At 43.4% G+C, this 24280-nt stretch overlaps 1 protein-coding gene across 1 annotated transcript in view; it reads left to right on the forward strand.

Annotated features, from left to right (window-relative positions):
* Window positions 1–7619: 7619 nt before the first annotated feature.
* LOC148477110 (disintegrin and metalloproteinase domain-containing protein 23-like) overlaps window positions 7620–24280 on the forward strand; it is a gene marked incomplete at its 5' end in the record, with an annotated part of 85689 nt that continues 69028 nt past the window's right edge. The window contains 2 exons of the mRNA XM_088457200.1: window positions 7620–7691; window positions 21805–21971. Coding sequence (XP_088313326.1) covers window positions 7620–7691; window positions 21805–21971 — 239 coding nt within the window. The remainder of the gene's footprint in view (window positions 7692–21804; window positions 21972–24280) is intronic.

The raw sequence follows: 24280 nt of genomic DNA on the forward strand, positions 1-24280 counted from the left end.
CCAGTCTATGAGTGATTTGCGTTATCCGTCAGATTTCCAGTCTGTGAGTGATTTGCGTTATCCCGTCAGTTTCCAGTCTGTGAGTGATTTGCGTTATCCGTCAGTTTCCAAGTCTGTGAGTGATTTGCGTTATCCGTCAGTTTCCCAAGTCTGTGAGTGATTTGCGTTATCCGTCAGTTTTCCAGTCTGTGAGTGATTTGCGTTATCCGTCAGTTTCCAGTCTGTGAGTGATTTGCGTTATCCGTCCAGTTTCCAGTCTGTGAGTGATTTGCGTTATCCGTCAGTTTCCAGTCTGTGAGTGATTTGCGTTATCCGTCAGTTTCCAGTCTGTGAGTGATTTGCGTTATCCGTCAGTTTCCAGTCTGTGAGTGATTTGCGTTATCGTCAGTTTCCAGTCTGTGAGTGATTTGCGTTATCCGTCAGTTTCCAGTCTGTGAGTGATTTGCGTTATCCGTCAGTTTCCAGTCTGTGAGTGATTTGCGTTATCCGTCAGTTTCCAGTCTGTGAGTGATTTGCGTTATCCGTCAGTTTCCAGTCTGTGAGTGTTTTGCGTTATCCGTCAGTTTCCAGTCTGTGAGTGATTTGCGTTATCCGTCAGTTTCCAGTCTGTGAGTGATTTGCGTTATCCGTCAGTTTCCAGTCTGTGAGTGATTTGCGTTATCCGTCAGTTTCCAGTCTGTGAGTGATTTGCGTTATCCGTCAGTTTCCAGTCTGTGAGTGATTTGCGTTATCCGTCAGTTTCCAGTCTGTGAGTGATTTGCGTTATCCGTCAGTTTCCAGTCTGTGAGTGATTTGCGTTATCCGTCAGTTTCCAGTCTGTGAGTGATTTGCGTTATCCGTCAGTTTCCAGTCTGTGAGTGATTTGCGTTATCCGTCCGTTTCCAGTCTGTGAGTGATTTGCGTTATCCGTCAGTTTCCAGTCTGTGAGTGATTTGCGTTATCCGTCAGTTTCCAGTCTGTGAGTGATTTGCGTTATCCCGTCAGTTTCCAGTCCTGTGAGTGATTTGCGTTATCCGTCAGTTTCCAGTCTGTGAGTGATTTGCGTTATCCGTCAGTTTCCAGTCTGTGAGTGATTTGCGTTATCCGTCAGTTTCCAGTCTGTGAGTGATTTGCGTTATCCGTCAGTTTCCAGTCTGTGAGTGATTTGCGTTATCCGTCAGTTTCCAGTCTGTGAGTGATTTGCGTTATCCGTCAGTTTCCAGTCTGTGAGTGATTTGCGTTATCCGTCAGTTTCCAGTCTGTGAGTGATTTGCGTTATCCGTCAGTTCCAGTCTGTGAGTGATTTGCGTTATCCGCCAGTTTCCAGTCTGTGAGTGATTTGCGTTATCCGTCAGTTTCCAGTCTGTGAGTGATTTGCGTTATCCGTCAGTTTCCAGTCTGTGAGTGATTTGCGTTATCCGTCAGTTTCCAGTCTGTGAGTGATTTGCGTTATCCGTCAGTTTCCAGTCTGTGAGTGATTTGCGTTTATCCGTCAGTTTCCAGTCTATGAGTGATTTGCGTTATCCGTCCAGTTTCCAGTCTGTGAGTGATTTGCGTTATCCGCCAGTTTCCCAGTCTGTGAGTGATTTGCGTTATCCGTCAGTTTCCAGTCTGTGAGTGATTTGGCGTTATCCGTCAGTTTCCAGTCTGTGAGTGATTTGCGTTTCCGTCAGTTCCAGTCTGTGAGTGATTTGCGTTATCCGTCAGTTTCCAGTCTGTGAGTGATTTGCGTTATCCGTCAGTTTCCAGTCTGTGAGTGATTTGCGTTATCCGTCAGTTTCCAGTCTGTGAGTGATTTGCGTTATCCGTCAGTTTCCAGTCTGTGAGTGATTTGCGTTATCCCGTCAGTTTCCAGTCTGTGAGTGATTTGCGTTATCCGTCAGTTTCCAGTCTGTGAGTGATTTGCGTTATCCGTCAGTTTCCAGTCTGTGAGTGATTTGCGTTATCCGTCAGTTTCCAGTCTGTGAGTGATTTGCGTTATCCGTCAGTTTCCAGTCTGTGAGTGATTTGCGTTATCCGTCAGTTTCCAGTCTGTGAGTGATTTGCGTTATCCGTCAGTTTCCAGTCTGTGAGTGATTTGCGTTATCCGTCAGTTTCCAGTCTGTGAGTGATTTGCCGTTATCCGTCAGTTTCCAGTCTGTGAGTGATTTGCGTTATCCGTCAGTTTCCAGTCTGTGAGTGATTTGCGTTATCCGTCAGTTTTCCAGTCTGTGAGTGATTTGCGTTATCCCGTCAGTTTCCAGTCTGTGAGTGATTTGCGTTATCCGTCAGTTTCCAGTCTGTGAGTGATTTGCGTTATCCGTCAGTTTCCAGTCTGTGAGTGATTTGCGTTATCCGTCAATTTCCAGTCTGTGAGTGATTTGCGTTATCCGTCAATTTCCAGTCTGTGAGTGATTTGCGTTATCCGTCAGTTTCCAGTCTTGTGAGTGATTTGCGTTATCCGTCAGTTTCCAGTCTGTGAGTGATTTGCGTTATCCGTCAGTTTTCCAGTCTGTGAGTGATTTGCGTTATCCGTCAGTTTCCAGTCTGTGAGTGATTTGCGTTATCCGTCAGTTTCCAGTCTGTGAGTGATTTGCGTTATCCGTCAGTTTCCAGTCTGTGAGTGATTTGCGGTTATCCGTCAGTTTCCAGTCTGTGAGTGATTTGCGTTATCCGTCAGTTTCCAGTCTGTGAGTGATTTGCGTTATCCGTCAGTTTCCAGTCTGTGAGTGATTTGCGTTATCCGTCAGTTTCCAGTCTGTGAGTGATTTGCGTTATCCGTCAGTTTCCAGTCTGTGAGTGATTTTGCGTTATCCGTCAATTTCCAGTCTGTGAGTGATTTGCGTTATCCGTCAGTTTCAGTCTGTGAGTGATTTGCGATATCCGTCAGTTTCCAGTCTGTGAGTGATTTGCGTTATCCGTCAGTTTCCAGTCTGTGAGTGATTTGCGTTATCCGTCAGTTTCCAGTCTGTGAGTGATTTGCGTTATCCGTCAGTTTTCCAGTCTGTGAGTGATTTGCGTTATCCGTCAGTTTCCAGTCTGTGAGTGATTTGCGTTATCCGTCAGTTTCCAGTCTGTGAGTGATTTGCGTTATCCGTCAGTTTCCAGTCTGTGAGTGATTTGCGTTATCCGCCAGTTTCCAGTCTGTGAGTGATTTGCGTTATCCGTCAGTTTCCAGTCTGTGAGTGATTTGCGTTATCCGTCAGTTTCCAGTCTGTGAGTGATTTGCGTTATCCGTCAGTTTCCAGTCTGTGAGTGATTTGCGTTATCCGTCAGTTTCCAGTCTGTGAGTGATTTGCGTTACTCCGTCAGTTTCCAGTCTGTGAGTGATTTGCGTTATCCGTCAGTTTCCAGTCTGTGAGTGATTTGCGTTATCCGCCAGTTTCCAGTCTGTGGAGTGATTTGCGTTATCCGTCAGTTTCCAGTCTGTGAGTGATTTGCGTTATCCGGTCAGTTTCCAGTCTGTGAGTGATTTGCGTTATCCGTCAGTTTCCAGTCTGTGAGTGATTTGCGTTATCCGTCAGTTTCCAGTCTGTGAGTGATTTGCGTTATCCGTCAGTTTCCAGTCTGTGAGTGATTTGCGTTATCCGTCAGTTTCCAGTCTGTGAGTGATTTGCGTTATCCGTCAGTTTCCAGTCTGTGAGTGATTTGCGTTATCCGTCAGTTTCCAGTCTGTGAGTGATTTGCGTTATCCGTCAGTTTCCAGTCTGTGAGTGATTTGCGTTATCCGTCAGTTTCCAGTCCTGTGAGTGATTTGCGTTATCCGTCAGTTTCCAGTCTGTGAGTGATTTGCGTTATCCGTCAGTTTCCAGTCTGTGAGTGATTTGCGTTATCCGTCAGTTTCCAGTCTGTGAGTGATTTGCGTTATCCGTCAGTTTCCAGTCTGTGAGTGATTTGCGTTATCCGTCAGTTTCCAGTCTGTGAGTGATTTGCGTTATCCGTCAGTTTCCAGTCTGTGAGTGATTTGCGTTATCCGTCAGTTTCCAGTCTGTGAGTGATTTGCGTTATCCGTCAGTTTCCAGTCTGTGAGTGATTTGCGTTATCCGTCAGTTTCCAGTCTGTGAGTGATTTGCGTTATCCGTCAGTTTCCAGTCTGTGAGTGATTTGCGTTATCCGTCAATTTCCAGTCTGTGAGTGATTTGCGTTATCCGTCAGTTTCCAGTCTGTGAGTGATTTGCGTTATCCGTCAGTTTCCAGTCTGTGAGTGATTTGCGTTATCCGTCAGTTTCCAGTCTGTGAGTGATTTGCGTTATCCGTCAGTTTCCAGTCTGTGAGTGATTTGCGTTATCCGTCAGTTTCCAGTCTGTGAGTGATTTGCGTTATCCGTCAGTTTCCAGTCTGTGAGTGATTTGCATTATCCGTCAGTTTCCAGTCTGTGAGTGATTTGCGTTATCCGTCAGTTTCCAGTCCTGTGAGTGATTTGCGTTATCCATCAGTTTCCAGTCTGTGAGTGATTTGCGTTATCCGTCAGTTTCCAGTCTGTGAGTGATTTGCGTTATCCGTCAGTTTTCCAGTCTGTGAGTGATTTGCGTTATCCGTCAGTTTCCAGTCTGTGAGTGATTTGCGTTATCCGTCAGTTTCCCAGTCTGTGAGTGATTTGCGTTATCCGTCAGTTCCAGTCTGTGAGTGATTTGCGTTATCCGTCAGTTTCCAGTCTGTGAGTGATTTGCGTTATCCGTCAGTTTCCAGTCTGTGAGTGATTTGCGTTATCCGTCAGTTTCCAGTCTGTGAGTTGATTTGCGTTATCCCGTCAGTTTCCAGTCTGTGAGTGATTGCGTTATCCGTCAGTTTCCAGTCTGTGAGTGATTTGCGTTATCCGTCAATTTCCAGTCTGTGAGTGATTTGCGTTATCCGTCAGTTTCCAGTCTGTGAGTGATTTGCGTTATCCGTCAGTTTCCAGTCTGTGAGTGATTTGCGTTAATCCGTCAGTTTCCAGTCTGTGAGTGATTTGCGTTATCCGTCAGTTTCCAGTCTGTGAGTGATTTGGCGTTATCCGTCAGTTTCCAGTCTGTGAGTGATTTGCGTTATCCGTCAGGTTTCCAGTCTGTGAGTGATTTGCGTTATCCGTCAGTTTCCAGTCTGTGAGTGATTTGCGTTATCCGTCAGTTTCCAGTCTGTGAGTGATTTGCGTTATCCGTCAGTTTCCAGTCTGTGAGTGATTTGCGTTATCTCCGTCAGTTTCCAGTCCTGTGAGTGATTTGCGTTATCCGTCAGTTTCCAGTCTGTGAGTGATTTGCGTTATCCGTCAGTTTCCAGTCTGTGAGTGATTTGCGTTATCCGTCAGTTTCCAGTCTGTGAGTGATTTGCGTTATCCGTCAGTTTCCAGTCTGTGAGTGATTTGCGTTATCCGTCCAGTTTCCAGTCTGTGAGTGATTTGCGTTATCCGTCCAGTTTCCAGTCTGTGAGTGATTTGCGTTATCCGTCAGTTTCCAGTCTGTGAGTGATTTGCGTTATCCGTCAGTTTCCAGTCTGTGAGTGATTTGCGTTATCCGTCAGTTTCCAGTCTGTGAGTGATTTGCGTTATCCGTCAGTTTCCAGTCTGTGAGTGATTTGCGTTATCCGTCAGTTTCCAGTCTGTGAGTGATTTGCGTTATCCGTCAGTTTCCAGTCTGTGAGTGATTTGCGTTATCCGTCAGTTTTCCAGTCTGTGAGTGATTTGCGTTATCCGTCAGTTTCCAGTCTGTGAGTGATTTGCGTTATCCGTCAGATTTCCAGTCTGTGAGTGATTTGCGTTATCCGTCAGTTTTCCAGTCTGTGAGTGATTTGCGTTATCCGTCAGTTTCCAGTCTGTGAGTGATTTGCGTTATCCGTCAGTTTCCAGTCTGTGAGTGATTTGCGTTATCCGTCAGTTTTCCAGTCTGTGAGTGATTTGCGTTATCCGTCAGTTTCCAGTCTGTGAGTGATTTGCGTTATCCGTCAGTTTCCAGTCTGTGAGTGATTTGCGTTATCCGTCAGTTTCCAGTCTGTGAGTGATTTGCGTTATCCGTCAGTTTCCAGTCTGTGAGTGATTTGCGTTATCCGTCAGTTTCCAGTCTGTGAGTGATTTGCGTTATCCGTCAGTTTCCAGTCTGTGAGTGATTTGCATTATCCGTCAGTTTCCAGTCTGTGAGTTATTCACTGTGTTAAGAAAACACACAGAGAAAAGATGATCCAAAAAATAAATGTATCCACTATAAAGAGGATAAACTGTGGACTCATTTAGGCATTGTTGGCAGGGGGAGTGTATAAGAAAAAAAAGCATTATTGCAGTCACCTGTGTTAGAGACATCCTTCTTATCAGTTCATTAGACTGCAATCATCAATCAGGTGGGAAGTCCAGGAGCAGAGAGCTTAGTACCTGGGGGCCAGGGGGCCGTGGTGGAGGCTCTGTTAGCTGCATATGTGGTCGTTTTCCTACTGTACTAAAGCTGCAATACATGCGGAAAGATTTTCTGTCCAACCAGCCAACTAGATGATTGGTTGGAATGAAAACCTGGTAATGTATGAAAGCAAATGACAATCAGCAATTTGCTCCCAAACGCCAGAAAAATGGACAAAAACTGTTGTTTGAACAAATTGTTTAGAACAAACATTTAACTAACTTGTCTGACGCCATTTTCATCTGTTTTCTGGCATTTAGGAGCAAATTGCTGAACATCAGTAAAGGTGCATACACACACAACGATTTTTTGAACGATTATCAATAACGATATCATTTATCGTTCAATCGTTGATACAATCGTTCACTTTCTGAGTTAAAAAGATGAACGATTATCATTCATGCGCGTTCACGTTTGCAGTTTGTAGTTCAGTCAGACTGACCAACTGAACAATTTTCATTAAGGGAATATGCAAAAATCGTTTGTAGTTCAAAAAAATCGTTCATTACACTTTAAAAAAATCTGACAGAAAATCGTTCATAAAATCGTTGGTAACAAAATCGTTGTGTGTGTATGCAGCTTTACTCCCATCCGTTACCAGATTTTCATTCCAACCAATCAACTAGTTGGATGATTGGACAGAAAATCTTTAGGTGTGTATGCAGATTTAGCCTTGGCCCAAGCTCCAAACAGCCAGATCTAATCTGCTTCTTACCCTTACAGTATGTCAAACTCTCGTATCAAGGCACCCTAACAGTCTAGGTTTTAAGGATATCCATGTTTGAGCACAGACGATTAAATCACACTGACTGAGGTACTAATTAGGTCACCTGTGCATATGCATACATTGCCGTCACTAGTGGGGTATGATCGGTGCAGTGCTCTGTGGGCGGCATAGTTTCTGCATCTGGCTAGCAGGGGTGCATAGAACAGCACCCTCTGGGCATGCCGGTATGAATACTGCAGCCTATACAGCCCCCAGGAGCATCCTGAGGATCTGTCGCTTTACCCTGTGTGCAGCCACCAGGTCTGTAATTAGCCTAAAAATTGCCTCACCGGGTAGAATAAAAACGGACTTGTCAAGATTTAATCATATCAACTAGGAACTGTTTGCAAAAATAACTACACGCGTCTAAATGTAAATCCAACATTTAACAGAACCTTTCAGGATTGAACTTTCTAGCGACCACTAGGTGGCAGTATTGCTTATCCTGTATTTTGTCCTCATCCCAGATGTACCATGAAGCAGGTGCTGAGTGTCTGTGTAATTAATCTAATATACATTTCTTGTTTTCGTTCTAGTACAAGAAACAACGTTCCTCTCACATTCATACCAGCAACTTTGCAAAGTCCGTAGTGAACTTGGTTGATTCTGTGAGTATGTAACTAATCTATATAATTTTGTGTGTTTGACAGAAATTATTTGTCGTTATTTTTCAGCGTCATTGTATTTGCTCATTGTCCCAACACATTTCAAAAAGGGGGATGTTAGAATATCATTCCCCATTAGCTGCATAGTGAGTTCAGTATTTCCCTGTGGAAAAATATTTTTGCACTTTATACAGTATCAGCTAATACTGCACTTCATAAAAGGAGCTTATAACCACGCTGGCACTGCTACTTCCTGGAATGTTTTAGGGTAGTGTTTCGCAACCTCAGTGCTTAAGTTTTCCCAACAGGTCATGTTTTCAGGATTTCTGTCAGTGGAAGCAGGTGGGATAATTGCAGAGGGGCAAAATAGATTAATTCACCTGTGCATGATTAAAGAAATCCACAAAACATGACCTGCTGGTGGTACTTGAGGATGGTGAACTACTTTAGTACAGTGGGGCTGATGCTGCTTTGGGAATAGAGTAATGCTGGGTACACACGAGACGATCAGTTCAGCGAACGATATCACTGAACAATCTCCCTTGAAATTCCTGGTGTGCTGGATGAATGATATTGTTCATCCACACACCAACGATCGTTCTCCCATATAGAAAATTAACGATATCGTCCAGATTGGCCTGCATGCACGCCCGATGGACGATATCGTTATTGTCCAGCGGGAGCGCGCATCGTTGGTTGTTCATTGCATACAAAAGGAACGATAGATTTAAGGCCCCCATACATCAGAGATCGATTGCAGCAATCGTGCAATTTGCAATCGATTGTGTATAAAAATCTTTCCCTTCTTCAATCGATTGTGGCATCTCTGCAATCAGCAATCGATTGAAAAAGGGAAAGATTTTTATACACAATCGATTGCAAATTGCACGATTGCTGCAATCAATCTCTGATGTATGGGGGCCTTTAGTTCTGGGAGGGAGTGTCCAAACTGACATCTAAATTGCAGTTTGAAAATAAAGCTGTGCAGCATTCGTGGGCTACATGAAATAGCAGCCATGTGAGGTAACCGTATGTATGTATGTATGTCCCTTGCATTGTAACATGGTTTCTCCAGGCGCACAGTTATATGCTCTATCTTACTCTATTCCCAAATCTGAATCAGGCCTCAGTGTTTCTCAAACTCTACCCTGAAAGCCCTCTAAAGGCGCGTATCCACTAATAGACAAAGAAACGAGAGCACAATTACGGCATTGTAATCGCGCAGTCGTTTCTCCGTCTGTGATGTGCCTACGCTGAATGTTCAGTCGGTCAGTGTAGGGGCATCCATCATCCCCCGTACATGCTGAACCTGATGTGATCGTCAGGTTGACCTGTATGTACGGGCGATGATAGATGTCGGAAACGACGCACGGGCGCGCGCATCACTGGTCATTTCCGACATAAATGTGCCTGATGCATTCACAATTTTCACGCGATTTAACGATAACAACGTCATTATCGTTCAATCGCCTGCAAATCTCACTTAGTGGATGATACGCACCTTAACAGTTCTCGTCTTAAGGATATCCATGCTGTACCAATCCGAGGCGTAAGAAGCAGCAAAACCCGGTATAAAATAAATCTTTAAATCAAATTGTAACAAAATTGTTTCAAAAAACAACATTTTAGCGTTTCTCTTAAGACTAAAGTCAAGTTAATTGTGTATTTAGAGACTTCTATTGAATGATTTATCTATAGAACGTGGCCGGTCACATTTACAATCTCCTGTGCTAGATCGAAAATCCCAAAGGGGGCAAATGTAGTGGGTAGTGGGTTTTTCAAAGTGTCCAGATTTAGGAGAGTTAGCAGCCATATTTAATGCGGCAATCTTCATTACCACAACAGCAGGTTAGTTTTGCCTTGAGCGTAAATTGCCATTTTAGATCTGACTGTTAACGCGCCGAATTATTGTGTTTCCAGCCATTATATCACATTGCCGATAAAAGATCAAAATCGTGCCGGGACCAAACCCTAAATATTGATTCCCACCAATATAATATCGGGCGTCTATGTTCTTCTGTAATGAGAAATTAAGCCCTATTCAGCTCCAGGACTAACGGCACAAACAGGGCGTCACTGCACATGATGAACCAATAGGAGCGGTCATGGGGGTGGTATGGGTACAACAAAGTTACCTGGCCAAAGTGTGTCATGCCGCCCATCCTACCATGGAAACATAGGGCCTGATTCAGACCCGGATGCTAATTGCGGACGCTCGTTCTTAAAAAGTGGCCGGATATTTAAATTGAGCGCTCGCTCTTTGCGGTGTGTTGACGCCTCTATGTCTGAGCGAGCGTCCGAAAAATGCGCTCGCTAGTTTGTAAAGACGCCCCTTTGCCGTTCGCATCATACATCATCTCCGTTATTTATTAGATTAATCGGGTACATCGAAAGGCGTCTGAACTGCTCGCAGTGCTTGTGGTAGCTTTTTCTTACCGCTATCACTGCGAGCAGTTCAGGCTAAAAGACAACCAAGTGACGTGGTCGATGACGCTCCTTTACTAATTATGCACTCCCATTAAACGCCCTTTTGACCGTTAGGCACGCCTGCGTTTGGATCTCCACTCCCCCGTTTTCAAGCACGTTCCGCTGTTACCACCCACAAACGGTACATTCTGTCAATCAAATTAGCAGCCCCTCGTTGTTTTACGAGCGCTCGATTTCCGACCACAATGACTGGTTGGCGCATGCGCATTATGAGCCATGCGCAGTTGTGCGAACATCGCTCAGAGCGAACGAGCGGCCGCTTACGAGCGGCTCTGAATCAGGCCCTTAGCCCCTTGCACAAGTTGTTGTGGCCATGCCCCCAGGTAGAAATACATAATCACAGTTATGACCAATGTATCAATATCTCTAGTGAAGTTGATGTTCACACCATAGGCATCACGCTTGGCTCAGCGCAGTACACAGGCATCTGTATGCCGTAGGAGGAGTGCGATAAACATCAACCGTTTTCTTTATACACATTAATCTGCAAGCGCCGAACATGACTTTATAGTGATCTAAGCGTAAATAAACACCAGTACAGTGATGCCACCTGGCCGAGCGGCTCCTGGGTCTAATGCAGATTCATTCACAACCATGTGTATAAATAAATAAGCTCTGGACACAACTGCTGTCAATTGGTGACTTATAAAAAGGGATTGAAGGCTTACACTCGGGGCCTGATTCATTTACGGTACGCAATATAGGGCGCACACGCAGTTCACTACGATATTAAGCTCATCCATAGCGATCTCAATGCCGACGCAGCACTACATAAAGCCGCCCACTTTTCTTTACACACACAGCCGTAATAGTTAGCAAGACTACGGAAACATCGGTACAATCGAGTACCATCGGACTCATACGCACAGTTATGGCAGGTCAGACCGTACTCAGGAATTGCTAACTTCAGCGCACGCTATGAGGCCTCAGGTTACGTATGGTAACGCAGTGGCTAATTTATGCCACAGTGTTCAAACCCCCCCGTCACCATCCACAAACGGCACTCCCTGTCAATCACTCTGCGATGGGTCTGTGTAGTCACTGCAGTCCCGAATGCAACGACTGGTTCGCAGACGTACATTGCGATGCTTACTCATGTGAAGAACGCAACGATCGGCCGATTGCGTACATATAACAACTGCGTTCCTTGCTGAATCAGGTCCCTAGGTTCCTTATTGTCCTGAAGTCTGTAAGTGTAGACATTGATCTAATATGACAATCCATTTTTTTACTTCTGTAATGGAACTGCTGGCGGTTTCCCATCTAATGTACTGTATACCGGTTATATTACCAGCAAGTTTTACCAAAATGGATATAATTACACAAACGCAGGCAAAATGCGTCTGTGTCTGTTTTTGTGTGTTTTTAGAGCATTAGGACAGAAGGAGCTGTCCCTTTCCCCTCCTACCTTCCTCTCCTTTACTCGCTGTTCTGGCACAAGCATGGCGGCACAGGAGCACAGGGAGATCGCCTATTGGATAATTCGGTAAAACGCGTTACTATGACTTGTTACGGATAAGCTTAGTGCTTGTCTCCTGGAGTTCCTGCACTATCATGTCCAATGCCGAAGTGATGAGTAATATGAATGAGGTAAGATGGCCACGATATTTCCCAATCATTGGTTTTCTCAGAACAGTGTTGATGGGTTTTCAGTTTGATGGCAGAAGGGTGATGGTTGCCGCCATTGCTTGTTTCATGCACATTGGTAATTAACCAATGTTTGGTATGTCAGCCACAAGGAGGAACCCTGAGTCGGTGGTACAGCTGCTTTGCGAGTGTACCAAACCATTGAATGGTTAATCAATGAAATGTTACATACCATCGTTAGGCATGCAACAATGGCGGAAACCAAGGGCCGGATTAAGGGTCACATGTGCCAGGGTCTGAAAATGAGCAAGGACCTATTTTGGGAAGCAGAGGAGGTGTGGCCAGTGCGGTGTGGGTTTGGCCAGTGCCATGTGGGTGTGTACACCCTCTACACGATCAGCCCCAATGTCTCCCTAAATACATAAAAGTAGAAAAATTATTTTGTGCGGAAAATTGAAATGTAAGTTTATTATTTACAATTTATGGCCAATGTGTGAGTGGCTGGTAATCATGTTGTCATGATGAAGGGCCTGTTTTTATGTGATGCCCTGGACCCATATTCCCATCCGCCCTACGGAAACGCCCAACAATTTGATATCAGCCTTTCATGTCTATCCCTAGAATGATGATTGAAGGGTGACAGACAGAATGTGTGATTGTCATTGGCAGTGTAGGTCTCTCTGCGTCAGTGCAGTGCTGGATTACCAAATAGCCAGAGTAGCAACCACTTGCCTATGGGCCCTGCACCTTTTAGGGGCTCCGCTGCAATGGATGAAAATAATAATGAATAAGGACCTGTGCTGCTGCTGGCTGACCTGGAAAATGTGACGTGTGTGGGGTCCTGAGGACCGTGTGTGAGTGTCTGCATTAAAGTACATAAACCATAGGCATCAGAGTCACAAACCATCGTACATGTAATGTACAGTAGTGATGTCATCTCCATCTAGCGGCCGACGTGCTCAATACTCAGTTGAATGTTATCCCACTAGAGCGCGCGAACAAAAAACCTCGAGAAACAAAGCTTAGATAATTAATAATTGGTGATGTTTGTTTTGTGCAATAAAATTGGTTTATTAAAGTTGTTGGTTGGTAAAATTAAAAATGTATTAGGAGATAATTTGCGAGGGGGGGGGCTGAGATTTTGACTGCCTAGAGGCCCCCACAGGGTTTAATGTGTCAGTCTGTCTGGGTCACTGTCTGTCTGTGTATCACTGTCAGTCTGTGTCTGTCTGTGTGTCACTGTCTAGCTGTGTCACTGTATTTCTGTGTGTCACTGTCAGTCTGTCTGTGTGTCACTGTCTAGCTGTGTCACTTTCAGTGTGTGTCACTGTCTCTGGGTCACTGTCTCTGGGTCACTGTCTGTCTGGGTCACCGTGTGTGTTACGTACAGTCCGTCAGGTGAGCACCAGTATCCAGGCCCCACCTGTCTCCTGCGCTCACATGACCACCTCATCCTATCCCTGACCTATGTCATCCTGCACCTGACTCAAGCACCTTGTCGAAACAATGTAGTTCGTTACCTTCCAGTGATCTCACCTACCAGCCTGTGTTTAAGTACCGGTTCCAGTCCAGCTCTATTACTGATACTCTCATCGGTCGCACTCTGGGCCTGATTCAGACCCGGTCGCAAGTGCTGAGTGCTCGCAACCGGGTCGATGCTAGCTCCGTCGTGCGCGAGCGCGAGCCCCGGATAGCGACATGCAATCCATCGCTCCGGGTCTCGTACCAAAGGGGTTAGAGCCGAAATCTCTCTGGGGCTTGTGGGAACGAGACCCTACCACAAGGGTCTCATCGCAAACCCGATGGTCGCGATGGTCTTGACCATCGCAACCATCTTCCTGGCCGCTGTGTCACTTGTCCTGTCAATTAACTGTGGCAGCTGCTGTGTTGTCCTGTCCATCAGGCTAGGGCTGCAGTCTATAAAGGGGTGGTGTGTGTCCAGGGGGGGGGCGGGGGGTAGCGCTCTATCAAATAGGGGTGCTTTTCCTGTGTAAAAAAATAAATAAATGTGCTTTTTGTCTTTCTTTTTTTTTGATTTGTGTGTGTGCGTTAGCAACTTAGCTGCGCTATCATTGTATGGTGACACTGCCGCAGTTTATCGTCCACGTATTTGTGACTCTGTAGGTGGTCTGTCCGCACTCGTCAGGGGTGCTTAGTTGTCCATAAAGAGGGGTTCTGTCTGTGGTGTTCATCAAGGGGCTGCTGCCTCATTCAGTGGTGCTCTTCCCCAGTGTAAAAAAAAAATAAAAGTGAAATTTAATTAATATTATCAATCCACAAGAAAAAAAAAGATTTTTTTTTGTGTGCGCGCATTAGCAACTTAGCTGCGCTATTATTATTGAGTGACATTGACGACCAGACATCAGTTTATCGATCACGTATTGTGACATTATAAATTGTAGCGCAGTGTGTTAATCTTCATAAAAAATATTGTGCCACTGTAAGTGGTAGCGCAGTGTTTTACTCATAAAAAATATTGTGATTCTGTAAGTGGTAGCGCAGTCTAATATTCAACTTTTCACTTCTTTCCTCAATTGTGAATAAATGATTAGTCTGCACGACAACTACAAGACCACAACAAAGTGCTAAATAACATGTGTTATATATAAAACATAATGATCACTGTAAGTTGTAGCGCAGTGTGTTATTCTTTTCTTATTCATAAAAAATCTTGTGACATTAAGGGGTAGTGCAGTGTCATAAGATATTTTTTATGAATAAGAAAAGAATAACACACTGCGCTACCACTTAGTATCACAAAATTATTTATGAAGATTTCTTCATAAATAATTTTGTGACACTAAGTGGCAGCGCAGTGTGTTCTTTTTTATTCAAAAAAATCTTGTGACACTAAGTGGTAGCGCAGTGTGTAATTCTTATTCATAAAAAATCTTGTGACACTGTAGGTCATTGATACCGCAGTGTAATATTTAAAATTGGTACAAATTGACGTGTGTGCTGTAACCCACTTAATTCGTGTTGGTTGATATGGAGAACGATCAGTTGAGAGAAGAGCAGGAACCACATACTAGTGCTGGAGCTGCTGCCAGTGCCACCAGTCATGACGATACTAGTCCATCTACATCATCTACTAAAGCAGACACCAAGGGCATACAGGGCTTAAGTCAGGGCATCTAAAATCAAGAACCAATCTTTTACAGTGGTAAAGAAAAAAACATCAATGGGAAAGTTAGCTGCAGAAAGACATAAAATTGGCAATATGCCTTTTACCACATGAAGTGAAAAGGAAAGGCTAAGGCCTTGGCCTTTATTTATGACTGGTGGTTCTGCCTCTTATGATGATGTAAGCACAAGTGAACATGCTGACATAGAAATAGAGGATGCATCTGTGGAAGTGCACCAGGATGAGCAGGATATTTGTGTAGCTGACGCTAATAAGGATGTTGTTGATGAGGATGTTGTTTGTGTAAATCAGGCACCAGTGGAAGAAACAGTTATTGCCCATGATAAGGGAAAAGCGCATTGTCATGTCTGGGCACAAGACAAAAAAATCCACTTCTTATGTGTGGAATTATTTCTACCCAAATCCCATCAACAGTTGTCATGTCATCTGTCCCCTTTGTAAAGCCAGAGTAAGTAGAGGTAGGAACCTTTACAATCTAGGAATCTCCTCCCTGTTACGTCATCTGCAGCGCATTCATCCAAAAAGTTTTTGTGTTTTGTGTTGACTTATATGCGTCACCAGTGGGTCTTTTGGGAAAGTTTAGTTTTTTCTCTGCAGATTCACTTGCAGGAGAAGCTGAAGGAGAAGCCATCACTGCATCACTTGCCACTTGAGCTGACAATTTGCTCTTTGCATCTCTTCAGATCTGTGTCCGTTGGGAAGAAGAACACAAAGTATGACTTAAACCTTATATCTTAAATCTTTCATTTGCTCTCTTCAGCTTGTCCACATATCTGTGGTTAAGTGGACAGTGGGTAAAACGCATTTTGGAGGCCACTAATTAAGTTGTTTTTAATGTCCCTGTACAGGTTGGACATTGCTTTTTTAGTGAAGTGGAATCTTGATGGGATTTGGTAGTGGGGACACAGGACCTCAATTAACTGTCCAAAACCCACTGCATTATTGGCGGATATAGGACGCACATCAAATACCAGCATAGATGTTATGTTGTCAGTGATCCGCTGTGCAAATGGGTGACTGCTGTCATTCTTGCTCCCCCTTGCAAAGGATTGTTTAACAGTCAATTTTTTTACTACTAGTGGTCTTCCTGGTCCCCTTCTGGGATGAAAATCCACTCCTAGCAGTAGCAGCAGGCATAGAGCTCAAGGATTCTTCTGGGGCAAGGACTGATATGAATGATTTTAAATATTTTTTGTAAATGCCTTCCCTCTTCACCTCCCCTCCCCTCCTCCCTCATAAATTTGCTTCGGATTCAAAAAATTTAATTTACTACTAACCAAATCTTCCTTTCTCTGGTTTCAACTACATACATACTCCAACTCCCTCAGGCCTCTTGAATAATAAAAACATATGTTTCCTGATATGCCATGTTGGAAGTTGAACTGCCACAGCTGCTGTAATCTTTGACATGTGGTTGCTGAATGACAAAAATGTCCAGAAATGTTTATGGCCACAGACCGCATCTCCTGCATGCCCCTTTAATTTAAATAAATATTCTGAACCACCAAGTTGATTTTGTGGGTAAAACAAGGGACATATTGTTCACCCAGGCATTAGGGGGGTGGTTAGGGTTAAGCTGCAGAGGGGTGGAGAGTTAGGCTGTGGGAAAGTTGGGTTAGGGTGAGGGTTAGGATACTTGCCTAATCCTGTCGGCCTGCCGCTGTCGGTATTCTGACCGCCGGGATCCTGTTCACCGGGATCCCGTACCCAACCCATATATATTTATTATACAGACTGTGTGTGTACAGCGTATGTGTGTGTGTGTACAGCGTGTGTACAGCATGTGTGTGTGTGTGTGTGTACAGCGTGTGTGTGTGTGTACAGCATGTGTGTGTGTGTGTACAGCGTGTGTGTGTACAGCGTGTGTGTGTGTACAGCATGTGTGTGTGTGTGTGTACAGCGTGTGTACAGCATGTGTGTGTGTGTGTACAGCGTCTGTGTACAGCATGTGTGTGTGTGTGTACAGCATGTGTGTGTACAGGGTATGTGTGTGTGTGTGTACAGCATGTGTGTGTGTGTGTACAGCATGTGTGTGTGTGTGTACAGCGTGTGTACAGCATGTGTACAGCATGTGTGTGTGTGTACAGGGTGTGTGTGTGTGTGTGTACAGCGTGTGTGTGTGTACAGCGTACGTCTGTGTGTGTACAGCGTATGTGTGTGTACAGCGTATGTGTGTGTACAGCGTATGTGTGTGTACAGCGTATGTGTGTGGAATGAAAACATCTGGTAAATGTTACATAACTGAGTGTAGAATGTAAAGTTGGAGATGAATGGACCTGCGTCACTGAGGATAAGGGGGCTCCAGCACATAGAGGACGAGGGGGGCTCCAGCACATAGAGGACGAGGGGGGCTCCAGCACATAGAGGACGAGGGGGGCTCCAGCACATAGAGGACGAGGGGGCTCCAGCACATAGAGGACGAGGGGGCTCCAGCACATAGAGGATGAGGGGGCCCCAGCACATAGAGGACGAGGGGGCTCCAGCACATAGAGGATGAGGGGGCTCTAGCAATTGTACTATATATATATATAATTGTGTGCTTCTACTTAATGCATCTGACAGTTCATCTGGGTGTTTGGTTGAAGGTTTTATATCCGTCTTGTAATTGTAGGATGAGGGTCATTGAGAGCAATTGACAGCATGAAAGGCTGGCGATAGAAGCCTCCGTGTTTGTATCACTTCTATGACACATTTTATTCAGCGCATTTTACGTTATTATAATCATCTCATCTTCAAGATGTTCAGAAGACATCGGCACATTTACAAAGTACATTTATTCTGAAAATAAGGATTTTATTTATTTACCGTTAAAGCAAAATGATGGAATTTTCCACAGCTAAAATATTTCAAATGATTAAAAAGTGTCGTCATTTGTCGGTTAAAGCACCGTACTTATTACTTCTGTCGTTCTACAATGAAATCACTTAGGAGCGTATCAGAACCATTGTTTCAGCCTTTGGCATGTAGCCTTATCCAGTCACTTTGGGCCTGATTCTCAAAATAGCCGCAATTGCGCAAATGTACAGCAGCCAGATTTACTTCCTTATGCTAATGCGCGCATCCATCCGTCTATGCGCTTATCCGTGCGGCTTGCGTCTGTGTTTTGTCGCGCCTCCCTCTGGTTTTTCCACTCACGGCGTCATCATTCGTTTTGGCACTCACACCCGTCGCATGCTGGGTGCAAAAGACGCGTCTGAAACAGGCGTCTCAGCTACGTCACATCTGTTCCGTGCATCTGCTGGTAACTGCTCATTTGCGTCCCAGAAACATCCATTTCACATAAGGATAAGTCCCCTTGACAACCAACTCGTACGGAACGCCTTGCCACAGCGACCGCTTTCTGCGATGCGTGAGCAGACCTCATTTCCGGTTATCGACGCAAGCGCGGTCTGTGGGAGATCGTGAGATGCCTCCGATTTTGCGCCTGATCCCACCCCTGGCAGGGGTGACAGAGTACAGTGTTTGCCAGTTTGTGATACACTAGAGAAATCTTACTAGTCACCAGGTCATGTTGAATTGAAGTATCATCATCCTGTTCATTTAAGGAGTCCAAAAAAATATTAAATCATATTGTAACTTTATCTATTGCTGCTTACCAATCTACCAGTACAATCATATAAGCAAATTACATCTAATGTGCAGTTTATTTACTAACTCATCACTGTGATACACGTGTCCTCATACATGCTTGTTGCGGTCTGCGCCAAACGGCCCCTCTTGGGACGCTCGATCCTGTGCGTTTTAGATTCCCGAAAATGCGCCTTAGTCGCAATGTTGCTAGGACGCATCAGGAGATTGTGCTGATTAATTTTATATATGGCACTTGTATGTCTCCCATGTACAGACTCAGGAGCACACAGATATACAGGTGTCACATATCACATTACTCAGCGCAGTCTCCTATATACAGACTCAGGAGCACACAGATATACAGGTGTCACATATCACATTACTCAGCACAGTCTCCCATAAACAGACTCAGGAGCACACAGATATACAGGTGTCACATATCACATTACTCAGTGCAGTCTCCCATATACAGACACAGGAGCACACAGATATACAGGTGTCACATATCACATTACTCAGCACAGTCTCCTATATACAGACTCAGGAGCACACCGATATACAGGTGTCATATATCACATTACTCAGCGCAGTCTCCTATATACAGACTCAGGAGCACACCGATATACAGGTGTCATATATCACATTACTCAGCGCACTCTCCTATATACAGACTCAGGAGCACACAGATATACAGGTGTCACATATCACATTACTCAGCGCAGTCTCCCATATACAGACTCAGGAGCACACAGATATACAGGTGTCACACATCACATTACTCAGCGCAGTCTCCCATATACAGACTCAGGAGCACACAGATATACAGGTGTCACATATCACATTACTCAGCGCAGTCTCCCATATACAGACTCAGGAGCACACAGATATACAGGTGTCACATATCACATTACTCAGCGCAGTCTCCCATATACAGACTCAGGAGCACACAGATATACAGGTGTCACATATCACATTACTCAGTGCAGTCTCCATATACAGACTCAGAAGCACACAGATATACAGGTGTCACATATCATATTACTCAGCGCAGTCTCCCATATACAGACTCAGGAGCACACAGAGATACAGGTGTCACATATCACATTACTCAGCGCAGTCTCCCATATACAGACTCAGGAGCACACAGATATACAGGTGTCACATATCACATTACTCAGCACAGTCTCCCATATACAGACTCAGAAGCACACAGATATACAGGTGTCACATATCATATTACTCAGTGCAGTCTCCCATATACAGACTCAGGAGCACACAGAGATACAGGTGTCACATATCACATTACTCAGCGCAGTCTCCTATATACAGACTCAGGAGCACACAGAGATATACAGGTGTCACATATCACATTACTCAGCGCAGTCTCCCATATACAGACTCAGGAGCACACAGATATACAGGTGTCACATATCACATTACTCAGCGCAGTCTCCCATATACAGACTCAGAAGCACACAGATATACAGGTGTCACATATACAGACTCAGCGCAGTCTCCTATATACAGACTCAGGAGCACACAGATATACAGGTGTCACATTACTCAGCGCAGTCTCCCATATACAGGCTCAGGAGCACACAGATATACAGGTGTCACATATCACATTACTCAGTGCAGTCTCCATATACAGACTCAGGAGCACACAGATATACAGGTGTCACATATCACATTACTCAGCGCAGTCTCCCATATACAGACTCAGGAGCACACAGATATACAGGTGTCACATATCACATTACTCAGCGCAGTCTCCCATATACAGGCTCAGGAGCACACAGATATACAGGTGTCACATATCCCATTACTCAGCGCAGTCTCCCATATACAGACTCAGAAGCACACAGATATACAGGTGTCACATATCATATTACTCAGCGCAGTCTCCCATATACAGACTCAGGAGCACACAGAGATACAGGTGTCACATATCACATTACTCAGCGCAGTCTCCCATATACAGACTCAGGAGCACACAGACATACAGGTGTCACATATCACATTACTCAGCACAGTCTCCCATATACAGACTCAGGAGCACACAGATATACAGGTGTCACATATCACATTACTCAGCGCAGTCTCCTATATACAGACTCAGGAGCACACAGATATACAGGTGTCACATATCACATTACTCAGCGCAGTCTCCCATATACAGACTCAGGAGCACACAGATATACAGGTGTCACATATCACATTACTCAGCGCAGTCTCCCATATACAGACTCAGGAGCACACAGATATACAGGTGTCACATATCACATTACTCAGCGCAGTCTCCCATATACAGACTCAGGAGCACACAGATATACAGGTGTCACATTACTCAGCGCAGTCTCCCATATACAGGCTCAGGAGCACACAGATATACAGGTGTCACATATCACATTACTCAGTGCAGTCTCCATATACAGACTCAGGAGCACACAGATATACAGGTGTCACATATCACATTACTCAGCGCAGTCTCCCATATACAGACTCAGGAGCACACAGATATACATGTGTCACATATCACATTACTCAGCGCAGTCTCCCATATACAGGCTCAGGAGCACACAGATATACAGGTGTCACATATCCCATTACTCAGCGCAGCCTCCCATATACAGACTCAGGAGCACACAGATATACAGGTGTCACCTATCACATTACTCAGCACAGTCTCCCATATACAGACTCAGGAGCACACAGATATACAGGTGTCACATATCACATTACTCAGCACAGTCTCCCATATACAGACTCAGGAGCACACAGATATACAGGTGTCACATATCACATTACTCAGCGCAGTCTCCCATATACAGACTCAGGAGCACACAGATATACAGGTGTCACACATCTCATTAATCAGCGCAGTCTCCTGGTGCGTACTTGTGGCACCACATTGCGACTGTGATGCAATTTTGCGGCGATGCCTGGTGCAGGGATCTGGCGGCTCTCTTGTGCCATGCCATCTGCCTGAATACTGGCATAGCGACCAACTCAGAATGAGGCACAGAGGAAGCAGTGTCTATGGTCACCACTGTACACAATATATTGTAGTACGGGTTACTGGCTATGCTGAAGCCACTATATGTAAATAGGCTGATAATACATAGCAGCTGTACGTTTTATAAGACCACTGACCAGTGGAATTGCCAGCCGCTGGGTTTGAGAGCTAGGTCTCTGTTGAGTAGAGAAACACATAAGGTATGTGCACCTCCCCTATATAGTCATTCCCTATTCCCAGTAGCATCCTTCCCTTATTGTGCCGGGATTATGTGTGTGCTCTTCCTGAATGCATTCCATTTATACCTGCAGATTTATAAAGAACAACTGAACACTCGTGTGGTTTTGGTGGCCGTAGAAACATGGAATGATAAGGACCGTATTACAATAGGCCCTGATCCCATGAAGATGTTACATGACTTCTCCAAATATCGTCAGAATCACATAAGGCAACACGCCGATGCTGTCCACCTCCTCACGTATGTACTAACAGGTCTATCTCACTGCGGATGACTAAAGGTGCCTACACAGTACACACTAGACGATATTTTACACGATTCGCCCGATTTCGATGCATCGGAACGACAATTCATGTAAATGTCCAAATAAATCGTGAATGTTCACTCACGATGCCGATGCCGATGCTCGTACCCGCTGGTCGTACATCGCATCTTCATATCTTGCGTGCTGCATGTAAGATTTGCCAATCTCATACACGATTTGGTGCAATAGATAGCTTTTAGTCAGATTGAACACTTTTTATCACCATATCGTGTCCTGGAGAGCCAGGGAGGTGCCGGGGAGAGTTCAAGGGAAATCGCTCACAATATCGCATCGTGAGTACATAGTCTAGTGTGTACGCACCTTTACACATACTATTGTTACAGATTATATATCACTGCAGATGACTAATATTTATTATTGTTACAGATTATATCTCACTGCAGATTACTAACATTTACTATTGTTACAGATTATATCTCACTGCAGATGACTAACACTATTGTTACAGATTATATCTCACTGCAGGTGACTAACATTTACTATTGTTACAGATTATATCTCACTGCAGATGACTAACATTTACTATTGTTACAGATTATATCTCACTGCAGATGACTAACATTTACTATTGTTACAGATTATATCTCACTGCAGATGACTAATATTTACTACTGTTACAGATTATATCTCACTGCAGATGACTAATATTTATTATTGTTACAGATTATATCTCACTGCAGATGACTAACATTTACTATTGTTACAGATTATATCTCACTGCAGATGACTAACACTATTGTTACAGATTATATCTCACTGCAGATGACTAACATTTACTATTGTTACAGATTATATTTCACTGCAGGTGACTAACATTTACTATTGTTACAGATTATATCTCACTGCAGATGACTAACATTTACTATTGTTACAGATTATATCTCACTGCACATGACTAACATTTATTATTGTTACATATTATATCTCACTGCAGATGACTAACATTTACTATTGTTACAGATTATATCTCACTGCAGATGACTAATATTTACTATTGTTACAGATTATATTTCACTGCAGATGACTAATATTTATTATTGTTACAGATTATATCTCACTGCAGATTACTAACATTTACTATTGTTACAGATTATATCTCACTGCAGATGACTAACATTTACTATTGTTACAGATTATATCTCACTGCAGATGACTAACACTATTGTTACAGATTATATCTCACTGCAGATGACTAACATTTACTATTGTTACAGATTATATCTCACCGCAGATGACTAACATTTACTATTGTTACAGATTATATCTCACTGCAGATTGTTAACATTTACTATTGTTACAGATTATATCTCACTGCAGATGAGTAACATTTACTATTGTTACAGATTATATCTAACTGCAGATTGTTAACATTTACTATTGTTACAGATTATATCTCACTGCAGATGACTAACATTTATTATTGTTACAGATTATATCTCACTGCAGGTGACTAACACTATTGTTACAGATTATATCTCACTGCAGATGACTAACATTTACTATTGTTACAGATTATATCTCACCGCAGATGACTAACATTTACTATTGTTACAGATTATATCTCACTGCAGATTGTTAACATTTACTATTGTTACAGATTATATCTCACTGCAGATGAGTAACATTTACTATTGTTACAGATTATATCTAACTGCAGATTGTTAACATTTACTATTGTTACAGATTATATCTCACTGCAGATTACTAACATTTACTATTGTTACAGATTATATCTCACTGCAGATGACTAACATTTATTATTGTTACATATTATATCTCACTGCAGATTACTAACATTTACATATTATATCTCACTGCAGATTACTAACATTTACTATTGTTACATATTATATCTCACTGCAGATTACTAACATTTATTATTGTTACATATTATATCTCACTGCAGATTACTAACATTTACATATTATATCTCACTGCAGATTACTAACATTTACATATTATATCTCACTGCAGATGACTAACATTTATTATTGTTACATATTATATCTCACTGCAGATTACTAACATTTATTATTGTTACAGATTATATCTCACTGCAGATTACTAACATTTATTATTGTTACATATTATATCTCACTGCAGATTACTAACATTTACATATTATATCTCACTGCAGATTACTAACATTTACATATTATATCTCACTGCAGATTACTAACATTTACTATTGTTACATATTATATCTCACTGCAGATTACTAACA

The sequence above is a fragment of the Taudactylus pleione genome, unplaced genomic scaffold (assembly GCF_031769625.1).
Source record: "Taudactylus pleione unplaced genomic scaffold, aTauple2 ptg000746l, whole genome shotgun sequence".
NCBI lineage: Eukaryota > Metazoa > Chordata > Amphibia > Anura > Myobatrachidae > Taudactylus > Taudactylus pleione.